General features: G+C 33.3%; 1 protein-coding gene and 1 long non-coding RNA gene across 2 annotated transcripts in view; one reads left to right on the top strand and one right to left on the bottom strand.

The window, feature by feature from the left end:
• The window catches only part of LOC125864666 (uncharacterized), a 173,168-nt gene that overhangs the window by 63,123 nt on the left and 92,347 nt on the right, over window positions 1-17,698 (bottom strand). The window lies entirely within an intron of this gene.
• LOC125864478 (uncharacterized) lies at window positions 14,610-15,498 on the top strand. Its single transcript, XM_049544501.1, has one exon. It carries the CDS (start codon window positions 14,644-14,646, stop codon window positions 15,241-15,243), a length of 600 nt encoding a protein of 199 aa, XP_049400458.1. The 5' UTR covers window positions 14,610-14,643; the 3' UTR covers window positions 15,244-15,498.

Raw genomic sequence — 17,698 nt, 5'->3', positions numbered from 1 at the left:
AAGTAGAGTTGAAAACAGGGCAGAGATCGAAACACAAACAAGGTAAAGGAGTAAAAATCATTGAAAATTTCTAGTTTTTCTGATTCGAAAAATATTTGCAATTTTCTATTTCTCAAACTAAAACATCTTCATTCTTAAAAACACTAGATATTGCGGGTTGCAGCATAACAACAAACTGAAACAATGTCGATTCGAAGTTTACGTGGTCGATCGTCCACACCCAACTATGGTATTATCAATATTCAAGACATTTTAAGCATTTTTTAATATCATTTGCAATGCCTTTCACATTGATTTATAAGTATTATTGATTTTGAAAAGCTATATTAAGTTTTTTATTTGATATATAAGGTTTTGTTTTCTGGATATTCATTATAATGAGCTTGTAGTTCTTTGTTGGCTTTATGTATTCAGATTTGTATTATATGTGCAGATTCTATGAATGAGTCATTGTTTTTCACAATTAAAGTACATCATGGTGGATCATTTGTGCGTAGTTCGACAAGAGGCTACATAGGTGGAAAAATCGAATATTTTGACTATGTCGACAGTACAATGATTAATCTAATATATTTTAAGAATATGGCGGAACAATGTGGTTATGACAAGGAATCTGTGGTATTTTGGCACAAGTATGGTTTGAACTCTTATATGGTTCGATTAGTTGGGAGTAATATGGAAGCCGCTAAAGTTGTTACTTGCATTCCAAAGGACAGAGTAGTTGAGATATATTTTGAACATTTGAATTTTTATCATGATGATAATCAATGTGGAAATGAGATGAAAAAGAATTCTTTGCTGGCAAATGACACAGAGGCACACAGTGATGAATTTGACGATGAAGATTTTAATGATTCTGACTATTCTTTGGAGGAGGATGATTTGTTATTTTTGAAAAATGTTGATCCTTCTGTTGAATCTTTTGGGATTAATATAACTGTGAAAAAGAAGAAAAATGATGGAAATCAAAATTATGTAAGTGAAGAGATGCATAGAAAGATGCAGAATGAGGAGGGTGACTCAGATTGTGTAGATTTTGATGATACAAAGAGTTTGAATAGTGATTGCGATTCTGAATTTGAAGATTGTAACTTTCCAAAGCATAACCCAAAAATAAGTGCCTTTAATCCTGAATTAGAGCTGGGAATGGTATTTGATAACAAAAAGGAATTCAAGGAAGCCGTGGTTGCAAATCAAGCCAAAATAGGAAAGTCAATTCGGTGGACCAAAGATGACAGAGAAAGAGCTAGGGCCAAATGCAGAACTAATGCTTGTAAGTGGAGGATATTGGGATCACTAATGCAAAGGGATATATCTACTTTTCAAATCAAGACGTTTGTTTCCGAGCATACTTGTTTTGGGTGGAACTATAACAACAAAACCATCAATTCTAGTTGGATTGCAAGGAAGTATGTTGATAGAGTTAAATCAAATAAGAACTGGAGAACATCAGAATTCAGAGATACATTGAGTAGGGAATTAAAGTTGCATGTGAGTATGCATCAAGCAAGAAGGGCAAAGGAAAAAGCTATTGCAATGATCGATGGAGATATAAATGATCAGTTTGGTATATTATGGAATTATTGCAATGAAATTGTTCGAACCAATCCTGGAACTTCTGTTTTCATGAAACTAACTCCAAATGAGATTCTGAATAAGCCAATGAGATTTCAGAGGTTTTATATTTGTTTTGCAGCTTGTAAAGCAGGATTTAAGGCTGGTTGTCGAAAGATTATTGGGGTCGATGGATGTTGGCTGAAGAATACTATGTATGGGGCACAATTGCTATCAGCTGTTACTTTGGATGGAAATAATAACATCTTTCCAATAGCTTATGCAATAGTTGAGAAAGAAAATAAGGAAATATGGCAATGGTTCTTAACCTACTTGATGAATGATCTTGAGATTGAAGAGCAATACTTGTGGACTTTTATGTCAGATAAGCAAAAAGGGCTCATTGAAGCTTTTGATTTAGTGTTGCCTGGTGTTTCTCATAGATTTTGTGTGCGACATTTGCATAGCAATTTCAAGAGAGCTGGACATTCTGGAATGGCTTTAAAAAATGCTCTTTGGAAGGCAGCTTCAGCAACTACTATTGACAGGTTTGATGCTTGTATGACTGATTTGTTTGAATTAGATAAAGATGCTTATGCATGGCTTTCTGCTAAAGTGCCTAGTGAATGGTCAAGATCACATTTCTCGCCTCTTCCTAAATGTGACATTCTTTTGAACAACCAATGTGAGGTTTTTAATAAGTTTATTCTTGATGCAAGAGATAAACCAATTGTTAAACTTCTAGAGACCATTAGGCACTTACTCATGACAAGAATTAATTCTAATAGGGAGAAAGCTGAAAAATGGAACTTGAATGATATTTGTCCTACTATTAAGAAGAAGTTGGCCAAAACTATGAAGAAAGCTGCTAATTATATTCCCCAAAGGTCGAACATGTGGAACTATGAGGTAATTGGGCCGGTCGAAGGTGATAATTGGGCTGTTGACTTATATAACAGAACCTGTAGTTGTAGGCAATGGGAATTATCAGGAGTTCCTTGTAAACATGCTATATCCTCGATTTGGTTGAAAAATGATGAGGTTTTAAACTATGTTGATGATTGCTACAAGGTTGATACATATCGAAAAATTTATGAAGCTTCAATATTGCCCATGAATGGCCCTGATTTATGGCCTAAGTCACTGAATCCTCCACCATTTCCACCGTCTTACTTGAATAATAAGAAGAAAGGAAAGAAACAAAAATTAAGAAGGAAAGAAGATGATGAGCCAGGGGCTAGCAGGATGAAGTTAAAACGGAAACAAAAATCAGTTGATTGTAGAAAATGTGGTAAACCTGGCCACAACAGTAGAACTTGCAGTTTCTCCTCAGATGACATTGAAATTCATCCGTCGGACTACCTTTGTAGTTTGGACTCCATCATGGTCGAGGAAGCATCGAGTTGCCAAAATGTTGAAAAGCTACCTGTAAGAATATTTAAATATTCATATTTAAGTTATTTTTATTGTAGCTTACTTGTATAACTATTCATATTTAATATTTTAATTTCTTATTTTAGGTTAGAAGAGGTACATCTCAAGCCAGCCAACAACGTCAAAGCTTTCCATTTTCTCTATGAAGTTGCAACATTGAAGAAAATACATTTTTAGTTTTGGATCTTTTTTTTGGATATTTGATGTATCAAACTAATGATATGTGACTAGTTTTTGTTGTTCATTTGTTATGTTCTTGTGCATGGAACTAATGAAAAATGTTTTAGCTTTATGATGATTTAATGACACTAGACTTTGCTGTTTTTTGCTTATTTTGTGGTGTCTTTGTTGTTACATTAACTTTTTGTTTTACTAAAATCATGAGTTTTTTTTTCTTCTTTTCAGTTTTCTACTCTTTTGGGCATTTTTTTGCTGTTTTGCTGCTAGTTTACCAGTTTTTTTTGTTGTTTTTCTGCAATTTTGTAGGTTTATGTTTTTTTTTTTTTTACTATTTTATTGCTTTTTTCTTTTTTGCTTGTTTAGTGGTTATTTGGTAGTTTAAAGTGCTGAAGATGTGAAAAGGAAAAAACGATTAGACTATACCAAATGCTTTTTATTGAACTTGAAGACAGATGATGGGACAGATTTGAGAGGGGCAAAATAGGGATATGGGAGAGAGAAAATCACTTTTTGAAAAAGCAATGTTAGTTTTTTCAACTCAAATAGACAGAAGACTAACTTTTGTTATATTTAAATACTAAAAGGATGTTTCTTGTTAACTATTATAGTACAAGGATGTAACCTAAGCTTTAGTCATAGTTAAGGGATGAATTTAGCCCAAAACTCTTCTATAACAATCAAATTGAAAGTTATGGAAAGGTCCTTCTGAAAAGTACATTTGACAAGGTGATGACTCTAAACAGTGTTTGTATCACACAAAATTGTAAGAAAGAGGAACAAAATATTTGTGAGAAAAAACTACCTCGCGGAGAGCTTTTCAAACTCAATATTTTTATTTGTTCTTACTTGTTTGAGTCAAACTGTTTGTGACATAAACACTTAAGGCATGTTAATTACAAAACCTTATAAGGAAAACTGATCAACTTAGAAGTTTTGTCTAACTTTGAGTGTAATAAATAAAAATGTCAAGTTGTGTGGAATCTAAGTATGCTGAGCATTCTTATAAAATCTGTTGAAAGGTATTCTAATCCCTTAGAGTTGATTTACACTGACATTTGTGATATGAAGTCAACACCATCTCGTGGTGGGAAAATGTATCTCATTACTTTCATTGACAATTACATTAGAAACGACTATGTCTATTTGCTGAATGATAAGGATGAAACAATAGAAATGTCTAGACAATATAATATTGAAGTTGAAAATCAGTTGGGAAAAATATAAGAAGTGATATGATGGAAAATATAAATCTCCTTGCAGAAATATGTTTGGAAAGTGAATTTATCCATCAAACTACTTGTCACGATCCGAGAGCATCCCAAGTCGTAACATACGTATTCGACCTCTCCGAGGTCTCATACAAGCCCTTAGCATTCATCACATTAGATATGTAAAATAGTGTGGAATTAAAACTCTTTAAATAAAATCCCATAAGACTCAAAGGTCACTTTTAAAAACATCATTCAAAAGTACACAAGCGGAATACTAAGTCTCTTAGCCATCTTAGACATAAACGTGAAAACATGCTAGGGACACGGCCCTTTACAATCAAAAGAAGTCTATTACAAGAACCTTATCATAAAACTAGAATAGAAAAGTCTTGTCCTCGACATATGAGGACATACCACAAGATCTTGGAAGAACTTCAAGTTCCAAGCTTACTATAGAACCCGCTCACTTTCCGGAACCTACACTTGTAGAAAATAGAGAAATATGGAATTAGCACAATTAAGTACTAAGTATGATGACCATGCAAGAAAACGTGCACCACAGACATTTACAAGGAATAAAATGCTTTTAAGACCTTCTTTAACAAACCTTTACAACCACAAGCATAAACCCACATTTCAAGCCACCATTCACAAATAAGACCATATTCACATCACTTACAGCTCAATTAACACAAGCGTATAATACTTAAACAAGATAGCAAAGTAATTCCTTCCTTACCATCTAAGTCTCTTTCTCAAGTCACCCTAAGCCACACTTAAGTGAATAATGAAGTGACCGCCCATACAACCTCTTCATATACACCTAAGTGTTCCTAAGAGTTACCATAGACAAGGATTTTTTTTTTCATTACATTATAACATACTAAGTCAACATTCTTTATAAAATCATTTAAGAGACACACAAGCATATAGGGGACAATCACATAATAGCCCTAAGGCTTAGGGAACTCACTTTAGCATCTTTTAAGCCTACTCGTGCCATGTGTAGATAGCATCCCATACTACTACCTACATGTTGTATAACCTATCCAATACTAGAGTGCACATCCCATATGATGGAAATAGGCCTTAACCGACATAGACCACACTAGCAAGGTATGGAATTCGGAGTCTATCCTACTCCGTGGAGGTTGTTCTACTTGCCAAGGGTAGAACTAAAAGCAACCCATGTTGGCACATGGTTTAAGAGATGTCCAAAGATGTTCATTGTGCCTAATCTCATGCTCAACTAGGCCACCATCCTAACCACATCCACTCGGTACTTAGCCTTAGTTTCCATAGAGTATTCAATCACATATGTACTAGAGAGGGTTCCTTTTCTATTCCAACCAACTCATAGTACCTCTTCCCAAGAAGGCCCCATTTCTTAGTCATAGCCAATCTAGGTTCATAGGGATAGCTCATTTGACTTTCTTAGATAAGGATTCTCATGTCATTCCGGCTCCATCCATCTCTAAGTCTATCATTTCACTCAAGAAGGGAACATCACCCTAAGGCCCATCCTTCAAGGTTATACATTTACTTAGGAAAACTAGACTCATGAAAAGGCACTATGCTTAAGTCTATCAATTCAAGTCTTGGCCTAGAATTCCTCTTTTAGCATTTATAGAAAGAGCTCCATTACTAAGTCATAGCCCAACCAAACATTCATATATAAAATCAAGCTTTCACGGCACAAGACAAGATACTCAAGTCTAGCATATGAGCTACAACATCATCTTACAAAGACTCATCATAGTCCATCATCACCACATATCATCATTTCAAGAGAAACATGCTTTCTCATTAGCATACTAATACTTTATACAATATCACATTAATACCATTAGAACATCTTCACATTATAGCTTCACACAAACTTTACATATAGCTTCATATGTGTATAATAATACAACACTATAATAGCACTCGTATAATGCCCTTCATGGCCTTAATTTACAATAATACGATATTTCAATATTATACAACAATTTCACCAATGCCTTCATGGCTACAATTCACAATAATACCACACAAGAATAAGATATAACACTTCCACCAAAGGTGGATTCAACCTACCAACAACAATCAATTTAATAAAGAGAGTTCAAGCTTTCTTACCATAATCCAAAGCCATAGCCAAAATCACCAAAATCCAAACAATCACCAATATTTCACCCATAAGGCTTACCACCCTTATTAACAATTAATCATGAATAAAAATTAAACAACCCAAGAGATATCAATACAATTCACTTTACACCTAATTCCATCAACTTTGAATTTATAGAAAAAGACCCACTTCATAAGCAAATTTAGGAGTTTAGGGAAATCATGGGTTCTTCAAGGAATTCCATATGAAATCATCTTAAAACATTACTCAAACATTAATTCATCAATATAATGGCTTAGAAAACGTTTTGCCAATGAACCCATGCTTAGATTAGAATTTGAGATTTTTGTTCTTTGAAACGTTTTTTTTGAAACTCTTTTGATTGGACTCCTTGAAAGAAAGATTGATCAAGGATCAAGGGTCACCATACCTCTAAGTTGAAAACCCACGAAAATTGAAGAAGAAAGAACTCGAAATCTGCAACCCTAGCTCCAACTTGACCTTGACCTTCACTGATTTCTAGAGAGAACCCTTTTTTTAAAAAAGATGAATTAGAACAATACCTTTTTAGAAGTTTTAATACCATATATAGTTATTAAAAATAAAATAAAATATACCCACTTCTTAATTTAACTAAAATTAATATTTACGAAAACGCCCCTTGTCTACATGGACCTACCAAATAAAACTAAGGCAAAGTCCAATTTTTTTTTTTGGAAAATTTCATAACTCCAATTTATGCTTAAACTTTAAAAATTCATACGTTATGCTCTAGTTTCACCCATCTATTTTTAGGGTTGCTACACTACTGCCCTATTCACCTCAATCTAATGAAATTGCAGAATGAAAAATGGATCAAACTTTGGAGGAAATGATGGCTACATTACTTATAAGTTCAGGTTTACCACAAAACTTGTGTGGAGAAACTATCCTTATTGCAAAAGGAAAAAAAAGTTGTCGTTTAAAAAAGAAAGCAATTTTGTTTGTTCAAGACACAATCTATTCCATATGAGAAATGGAAAGAAAGGAAATTCAAGTTGAATTATTTCAAAGTGTGGGGGTGTCTAGCCAAAGTCCAAGTTCCTATTCCTAAAAGGATTAAAATAGGACTTACTGTAAAATTAGACTTGAGTAGTCTAGTGAAGGGTCTAAAAGACCTTGGAAAGAAAAAATGAGAATGTTCTTAATAAAGAGATTCAGAGGCGTAGTAAATGTCAAAGGACATCTACTTCCTTCGAACATGATTTTGTAACATTTATTGTGTCTTCTGTAGACTCATTCTTTGGAAAGATGGTGTCACTAGTGAGATTGATTCAATCTTGAGCAACCATATTGGAAGTTAATTGATTTTCTTCCAGAAAATAAACCTTTGGGTTCAAAGTGAATCTTCAAAAGGAAAATGAAAGTCGATGAAACTATTGACAAATACAAAGCAAGACTTTTTGTCAAAGGTTGTAGACAAAAATAAGGTTTTGATTTTGTCGACACATACTCGCCAGTAACTAGAATTACATTCATTCGGATGTTAATTGCATAAGCTGCGGTATATGACCTCCAAATTCATCAAATGAATGTGAAAACAATTTTCATAAATAGAGAATTGAAGGAAGAAATTTACATGGAACAGTCCGAGGGTTTTGTGGTTCCTGGTAAAGAAAAGAAAGTGTGCAAACTTGTTAAGTCACTTTATGGACTAAAACATGCACCCAAACAATGACATATGAAATTTGACCAAACAATGTTGGTAAATGGATTTAAGAATGATGGAAGTGATAAATGTGTTTACATTAAAATCATAAGGTCAATGTTTGTTTGTATATTGGTGATATGTTGATCATCAGTAGAGACACTAATGACATAAATGCTACTAAACTTATGCTAGAAAGCAACTTTGATATGAAAGATCGTGGAGTTGCTGAGTGATCTTATGTATAAGAATCCTTAGAACTCCAAAATGTTTAGCATTGTCACGGCCTCATTACATTGAAAAAGGTACTTGACTAGTTCAAATATTTGGAATTTTAATATTGTCAAAACTCCAATAATGTGAGCTTTGCACTTCAAAAGAATGAAGGTGAAAATGACTCACAATTGAATTATGCTAGAGTATTGAGAAGTATGATGTATATCAGAAAGTGTACGCGATCAGTTATAGCATGTGCTATTAATAAACTGAGTCATTCACGAATAATCTCAATCAAACTCATTGGATGACAATGAAAAGAGTTTTGGGTTATTTAAAATATACGCAAAACTATGTCTTGCATTATACAAATATCCTACAGTATTGAAAGGATATAGTGATGCAAATTGGATCATCGGGATCAAATGAAGTAAAATCCACGAGTGGATATGTATTTACTTTTGGTGGAGGAGCAGTAAGTTGAAAGACTCTGAAATTTCTTGATAGATATTTTTTTTGGCCCAAACCTTTGGCATTAGTATGCATATACTTTGATAGTCAAGATGCAATAGGTAGGGCATGAAGCATGATGTATAACGAAAAGTCTCGTCATATAAGACGTATACATGATACCGTTAGAAAACTACTCTCTAGTGGAATTATCACAATTGACTATGTAAAGTCAAAGGAAAATGTGACGAATCCACTTACAAAAAGGCCTAACTAGAGAGAAAGTTGAAAGATCATCTAAGGGAATAGGTTTACGGCTTAGGACAAGTTATCATGGTGGGAACTCTATCTGGAGATCCCAAAAGCTAGATTCAAGGAGAAAAACTAAAGTTGTGACTGACAGTTCGACATTGTCAATCAACTCAATCCATTCTCATGATGAAGACAATGTTCAGGAACAAGGTTAAAACATTAAGACTTGTTAATGAGTTAATAAATCTTAAAGTTTTTAATGATTTGCTAAGTTTGATAGATTTGACCAAATAGTGTATCTACGAGATGACACAGTTAGAAATCACCTATGTGAGTGTTAAGTGTAAGCCGCTTCAAAGAGAATTTTTTGTCAAAAGCTTATTCTCTATACACCCATGAAACCAGGAGGTGTTCATGGCTGAAACGAACACAATCGTAAGAACCATAAATGGTAAAGGGTTAATTGTGTGACATATGGTTGTCTAGGTATACACTAAAGCTCGACGGTTCAAAGATATCGCATCTACTGATTGACCGAGCATATCCGACATATGTTTAATACAGAAAGTCCAAGGGGAAACCTACTTATCCAGATGCAATTAATTCTTGCTTGTAAAGTACACATACTTGTCCGTTTCTTTGTCTTGGAGTCATTCCCCATTCATGCAGGGGATTGTTGGGTTTTAAAATGTGTGAATGGAAAATGAAGAATTGCGACTTTTATGAAGAGTTGTGACTTTTATGAAAAGTTGTGACCTTTCCGAAAGATTGTGACTTTTCCAAAGGTTTGTGACCTTTCCGGTAAGGCACAATAAAAATCTTTTCACACTACCCTTTGTTTTCTATAATTGAGGGATTTCCTCTCATTTTAGGGGAACTAATTTTTCTGAACTTCTACTACTACTACTAAATCTAGTATTTTAAGTGTACTTTACTGCCGTTGAGTGGTTCGCTGACATCATGGTTTTAGGTACCGATACACCGGTGAGTAAGATCATTCTATCCTGGGAGGATATATTCCATGCATTAACCTCGGGTACCTGAGGGGAATAATTTCCTTAAGGGGACACTGTACATTCAGTGGGCTCGATTTTCTTCTTTAAGAAAAATATTTCGTATATTGTTTCTAATCTGTTTCTAATTCTATTTTCTCTACTAGTTTTAATTTTCTAGTTTTGAAAATGATCTTTAAACTTTGTTGTTTTTTAGCAAGTTCTTCAAAGTTTTTGTTCTAAGTATCTTAGGAATATAAGATGAACAACAAATTCGATGCAATGGTATTAGTTCCTTGGAGCTCAACCTGCACGAGTTAAGGATGGATCAGTGTATTTCTTCTGATTAAGATTGACTCAGATATCAATAGAGGGATTTGGTCCTTACCTTGAAGTAAGAAGATGACAACAATGTTGAATTGAAGAAGTTTTCAGCCAGTTTGGATTCTTGGTGTTCGTGAGATCTATAAACAGCCAAATGAATATCACTCAAGTTTAATGTAGATCTGCCATGCTTGCTTCAAAGAGTGACGAATTTTGGAGCTCCACTGGAAGACCTTCAATGCTATGGAAGGATACAATTCCGACAACCCCTGTACTGTTTGTTTCTTGTTTTCGATCTGGGCTTGAGTCACTTTTGGGCTCATGCCAATGTTTTTCTCTATTTTGTTTCAATAAATGGACTTTGCCCAGATTTAACTTTAAAAAAAAGAAAGAGACATTATCATATTACGTCCTCACAAACGAATGACAATAAATTATATTAGGCCATAACACATTATGCCTATGCGGTCTAATACTCCCTTCGTCCCTTTTTACTTTGTGAAATTTTGATTTGATACACTTACTAAGAAAATAATGATTGATATAACGAGTTTATATTTCATTCCTATTAATTAATAGGATCTCAAATATATTTACTCACTGCATTTTTTAAAGACATTAACCCAATGTTAATAAATCGAAGGTATAATATGAAAAAAATTGTTCTTCCTATTTTGACAAGTAAAAGGGCCTTTGGATGTGAGAGAGGGTTAATGATATAAAGGGAATCGTGTGGACATGGTAATAAGTGTATCAACTACTCCCTCTGTTTAAAAAAGAATTACCTCATTTCCTTTTTAGTTTGTTTAAAGAATAACCTCATTTCCTTTTTAGTTTGTTTAAAAAAGAATGACTTCTTTCCTTTTTTGGTAACATTTTACTTTTTGTTTTCCACGTGACATATTTAAGACCACAAGATTAAGGGCAAATTTGTATATTTGACATAACTTTAATTTAGAACCACAAAATTCAAAAGTCCTCTTTAATTTCTTAAACTCCGTTCCAAGTCAAACCGGACCACTCTTTTTAAACAGAGGGAGTATATTATAATTGACCTGGGTTCTAAGGAAAGTTTTAGGGCCAAGTTAAGTTGGAAATTATACTATAGAACAAAGTTTAAATAAAAATGAACATTAATCTTGATATATAAAGAGTTACAAAGTGCACTACATATCATATTAAAACTCTTCGAATCTAGTTTTCAACGGTCTAAACCATTTTTCATTTAGATATTTCTATGAAGAGTTATGAGCATTTTAATGCGATGTGTAAAATAGAAAAGTACAACAAGTAAAGCCAAAGTACAAGCTACCAAAGCAACAATAGTTGTGTGTGTATATATATTTTCTAAGCCCTTATGAAGTTTCTTTTTTCTTGCCGCAAGACTTTTCATGATCTGGTGACACTCTCCATAATACTGCGAACATTCGTTGTGTTAAGTTGAAGTGAAGTATTTCTGTTTCCGATTAAATTACAATTGTTCTAGCTAAAGTCCTATCTGATTCTACTTGAGTAGTAGAGAGAAATCATGATCTTTCAATTTCTGTTAATTCTTTATTCAATTCAATTTCAACAAAGAAAATTAAAAAAAAAAGTTGTGGACAACAACTATTTTCTTTAAAAATATTGAGTTAGGGCTTGAAAAAAGGATGAAGATTGGGCTTGGATCTTTATCTATTAATTAAGGTGAGTTCTAGACTTCTAGTGATGTATTGGAGTTGCTATTTTCAACAACTATAAGCTTGGATCTCAATTTCAGCAACTATTTTTTAGTTATCTTTATCTAAAAGTAAGAATTCTTGAAATATCTTTAAATTTTTCATGAGCACTCAAGAACACCCTTCAACAGAGATTTTCAAGATTTGTCTTCATATATTGCCTATGATTGAGTATATAGAAGATGACTTGGAGTAAGAAAATCATGACTTAATTAAGGTATTAGATGAACCTTAAAAGTGGATTTTTGTAAATGACTCAACATATTTAGCTTTTAATTAATTAAAATATGTATTTTTATTACTTCTTATAGAAATATATTATATTTGAGTTGGATAATCACCATGGTTAAATATGAATACTTGTATTTTATCCATATTTTTATAAGTTAACAGTAGATTGAAATTCATATTTATACGAGTGAAATATAAGTGATCCAACTCATTAAACTATCGATAAAATTGGTTGATTTTATAAATATGAGCTAAAATTGCCATCTCTAGGCTAGGGTGACTCTCTTCTTAAGGTATATGTTGAGGCACCATTTTTATTCTGTGGTAGCTAATATGCTCATTCTTCTTTTCTTTAGTCGGAGATTATTTCAAGAGATAAATTATATTTCGTTGTATAGAAATTTCATAGATAGTTGTGTTGGGCCGTAATAATAAAAGTGCATATGACATACATGCAATAATATTTTTCCATATTTATTTTATTTTTAATTTCATTATTCTTATGAAATGATTTATGTATTATTTTGAAGTTGAAAATGTTTATTTGAGGGTGTATAAAATTTGCAAATGGCTTAAGCATTTGGTTTTAATGCATAATATGGTTGAAGTGCATCATATTGGTTTGATCTTCTCGGACAAGCATATTAAACACAAGACATCAGAAAGTGCATTAAAATCAATTTGTGATAAATTATCTTAATTAACATATTTATCTACATCTACATTCATATACATATTTAATTAGTTAAATATCATTAAATGAGCCTCAATTTTAAATGAGCTTAATAATTTTAACTCAATTCTACCAGAGTAGTGGATTGGGTTGGCCTCAAGGGTCAAATCCATTTTGACAATTATATTTAGGAAAGGATTCTTAGGTCCATATGAATTTGTTAAGAAGATTCTTGTGAAGGTCTTCAAAGATTCCAGGCAAGTAAATAATTCTAAAAAAAGTATTAATTGTAAATACTAAAAATCATATACAATAATAATTATTTACATATTAACTCCTAAATGACTAGTATACAGCGGCAGACCCACCTTTGGGTAAGGAGTGTCAAGCGACACTCTTTCGTCGAAAAATTATATTTTATATAGATGTCAAATTTTAATTTAACATATATAAATATAAGTATTGACACTTATAAACACAAGTTAAAAGTTTAGTAGAGTGATTAAATTGTGCAAATTCCTTGAGGTTGTGTATTCTAGTTTTATTAGCCTCATAATTATTGACACCTCTTAATGATAATCTGAAATTCACTACTGCTAGTATATACAAAGACATAAGGCCACTGCTAGTATATACAAAGACATAAGGCCCGTTCATTCAGTTTATTGTATTCTATCTATCAGAAATCTAAATTTATAAATCTCAAGTACTAATTAATGTAACACTATGTATGAAAACAAAATAATTTTAAAAATGACATTTAGTGATATTATGTGATGACTAGTTGATGATTATTGTCATCGGGGAGTAGTGGTGTTGGTTGATGGTGATAATTATAGCGTTGTAGCTAGTGGGGTAGTGGTTAATTAATGATGATGGTATAATTGATAATTGTAGTGGATGATAGTGATAAAATGGTGGTGGTGATTAGTGTTGTAAAAGACGAGGGCGAAAGTACCATAATCATTTGTACACACCAACATCAATTCAAATATGCATTAGGTTTTACAACTTACTTGAAGTTAATGCATATAATTAAGAATGTGACATATCTTAAAGTGATTAATATATCTACTTAATAATTGACACTTATCTTAAGTAAGTGTTGAAGAACATGTGCAAAAGCTTTTTCAATCTTTGGAGGAAGGAGTGTCCAATAGGAATACTTTATCATATGTTCACGTGCTTGCGCAAAACATATTGTAGTTCGAATGTCTAAATGAAATTACTGACAAATTTAAAGGGCTATCAGGCTATCTTTTTTTCACTCTATGTCTAATACCTCTTTTGGTTCTGACTAATCTATATTCACATAAAAAAGTCTCATTTTGAGAAAAATATATTGCTTAACAAAATCAATTTTATGCCTAAGGTTCAAATTGTAAAATCTCTGATTAAAAATAGACAAGTATTTATCGTTTTCGCTATAAAATGAAAGAAACAAAAAATGTTTTTTTTTCCCTTTTTCATCTTAGTAGTAGTGGCTAGAAATTTGACAAGTAGATACCCATTTGATCCAATGGAAACTCAAAACTAAAATTCATAAATAAATAAAAATATCCTTTTGTTAACTAACCAAACCAACCACTCATCCTAACGGATAAAACCATGGCCATGGCCGCCACCACCACCTGTTCCTCCGCCGCCGCCACTCCATTCCTCTCTCCAACCACCCCTTCCCTCCACACAATTACCAGAATACGCTTCATCTCCGCCACCCCAAAATGCAACAGGCCAATCACCAAGCTCCACGTGTCCTCCAACCCAGTCGCTTCATCCTCCACCAGTACATCCAAACCCAATCAAGAATCCATCTTTTTCGACGGCGGAGCTCACTATGGAGACCTCGCAGCTAACCTCCTTCTGGGTTTCACTCTTCTTTGGCTCCCATTAACCCTAGCTTCAGTATTTAGGGCTTTTTACTTGAGGTACAGGTTTACCAATTTGAGGGTTACTGTCATTTCCGGCTTAACGGGTCAAGACCGGAGCGATTTCTCGTATAAAGTGATCAAAGATGTTCAGGTTGTTCCAAGATTTATTGGTGAATGGGGTGATGTGATTATTACATTGAAAGATGGGACTGTTGTGGATTTGAGAAGTGTTCCTAAATTTAGGGAAATTGCTAAGTATTGTCTTTCTATGGTGGATAAAGAGTCGTCTGGGGTTTCGAAGGAGACTAATGCTACTGATGGGCCTAAAGGCTTTTGAGAAACATATATGGTTAGTGTTTTATACTTTGTTTGATTTTCATATAATGTTGTCTCAATAATTAATCTTAGTAGCTCAGTTGGTTGGCTACCGACTCCTGATCTTTTTTGTTGTTGGTGAGAGTTTGATTTCCTGAACGAAACATTGTTCTCTTTTTTGTAAAGGGTTATGTAAAGTTTTTCAATTTGGTATTAATGTATTCAACTGTGACAATGGTTTTAGTATATATGTCCAATTGATTTGTATATTGAGTTATATTGGGAACTGTTTCTTTTAGTTGGTGTTGATGGATATTTCTATTACCTTTGATTTACTTGTGTCTTATGAGGTACATGATTAATCCATAAAATGTACCTGAGTATTAGCAAAAGACTGCATGTGTAAAGGGAACACACCCCTGCACGAAGCATCCCGAGTTCATGTAGGGTCGCACCCCATTAGGGTGTGAGTGATGTAGGCAGCCTATCTTGACTCAAGTATCAGTGGCTGATTGTATGGTTGGGAACGTATCAGACTGTTTCACTGTTGTTCTAAAGCTCCCCTTGAGAAAACTGCACGTGTGTATATGAAAATTATATTCGTGTTATTCGTGTAGGGAAGTTGCTCGTAGCAAATCCATGTAGAAATGGTTCATGTCGGGGTCAATGATTTGGAACTTTTATTCATTGCATAAATACAAAAGTGACTTGATATGAGTGTTTCTTTTTGTTGATCTTAGATATTCAAAAGCTATATTATCAAAGTTTAGCTCTTACATCAAGCAGTGAAGTTCACCACCACTATTATGTCATTTTTAATACTATTGGACATTTTTTAGATGTTTACGATAATCATAGAGAGACGGCATTTTGGATTAAAAAACACTTAAAATAAGTCAATCCAAACATGCTCTAAATTTATATTTGTAACTTATGGTCTCTCATCTGCACAAGGGGGGTGTTTACATTCCATCTTCCTTTCATCTGTCTGTCCTACAGTATAAGTTGAAGAAACGATATGTTGAATTCTTATGATAAGGATGCTTTTTGAAGAACACTGATCAGTGAAGTTAAATGTGTTTCAATCTTGAAATGGTGAGTCCAACTGTTTTCTGGAAAGTTCATAAACTAGATATGAAATGTTTGTTGAGTACATTGGAGTAGTTTCCAATCAGAAGATGCATAATTTGGAGAGCCCTGTCATTATAATGGTTTAAACTTTTTTCAATCTGAGGATGCAAAATTTAAAGAGCCTGTCTTTGTGAATATCTCCTTTTGTGCCATCAAGTACCTAAAGGTTTTATGATTGTAAAGGTATGATATTTTCCCTAATACAAGTAATGTCACTGTATCTGAAAAGCGAAGATAATGGAAAGTGGTCGTTAGGTTACAAAGGTCGTAACTAAGTCTTGGCTGATTAGTTTGCCTTTTCTTGGTCTGGTGTGGCTAACAGGCAACAGATTGATGATGGGCCTCAGCATAGAATTGTATTTCAGATGTTGTGTTTATAAATCGGAGCAGATTCCGCCCTGTTTAACCATAGACGCTGCCTGAAATTTGTTCAGATTCTTATTCAACAGTGACAGACTATCAAGGTTTTTCATGCCAAAACAAACTGACATGCCACAATAGTTGATCCAAAGTACCTTTTTTCATCACTAATTATTTTTTAGAAGTTGATATATCAACTTCATATGAAATTGTGGAGTTATTTCATCGGATAGGTCTAAGTACTTTCCAAATATGCTAGACCTGAAAAACTTTTCTAATTTTTTTCCCTTAAATCAGTGAATGAGTTTTTCATGTCTGCTCAAACAACAATATCACCCTTCAAATCAGGAAGTTGATTGTCCATCACTGTATGTACTAAAAATTTAATAGTCTTGATGATAATATTTGTTGAAGGATTATCAGGAGGCGACTTGACAGTCAGAGGCGTATTCAGAATTTCAGAATGATGGGTGCACTATTATGAAAATATGGATCTAATTGGTTTGAAATTTAGGTTCTTATCATTGAAAATAGTCAAAATTTAAAATTATAAGTCCAAAATTGAAATGCTTAATTAATTAAACACCAAAGTGCTATCAATAACCACTTAAAGAGGAGTTACCCAATTTTAGAAGGGAAAATAAAACAAGATAGATATAAAAGTTAAATTTCTATCTCACTGAGAGGTGCACCCAATCATCATCACATTATATGATATTTCGAGTCTGGGTTCATACATCTATATTTAATAAAAAAATTAAAAATATAACACTACAATATATGATTCAGGAGGGGAGCATGGGTTCACGTGAACCCGGTGACCCCCTCCTGTATACGCCTCTGTTGACAGTATAAGATGAATGTACATGACTATCATGAAGGTCTTTTGTTCTTCTTTCATGAAGCACAATCTCTCATCCGCAGCATCACCAACTTGATCATCATCTCTGACAGCAGGGAAAACTCTAATTTCAAAATCATTTTGA

The sequence above is a fragment of the Solanum stenotomum genome, chromosome 1, assembly GCF_019186545.1.
Source record: "Solanum stenotomum isolate F172 chromosome 1, ASM1918654v1, whole genome shotgun sequence".
Classification (NCBI taxonomy): domain Eukaryota; kingdom Viridiplantae; phylum Streptophyta; class Magnoliopsida; order Solanales; family Solanaceae; genus Solanum; species Solanum stenotomum.
The sequence above is the reverse complement of the archived record's forward strand: the minus strand, read 5'-3'. Positions and strand labels throughout refer to the sequence as shown.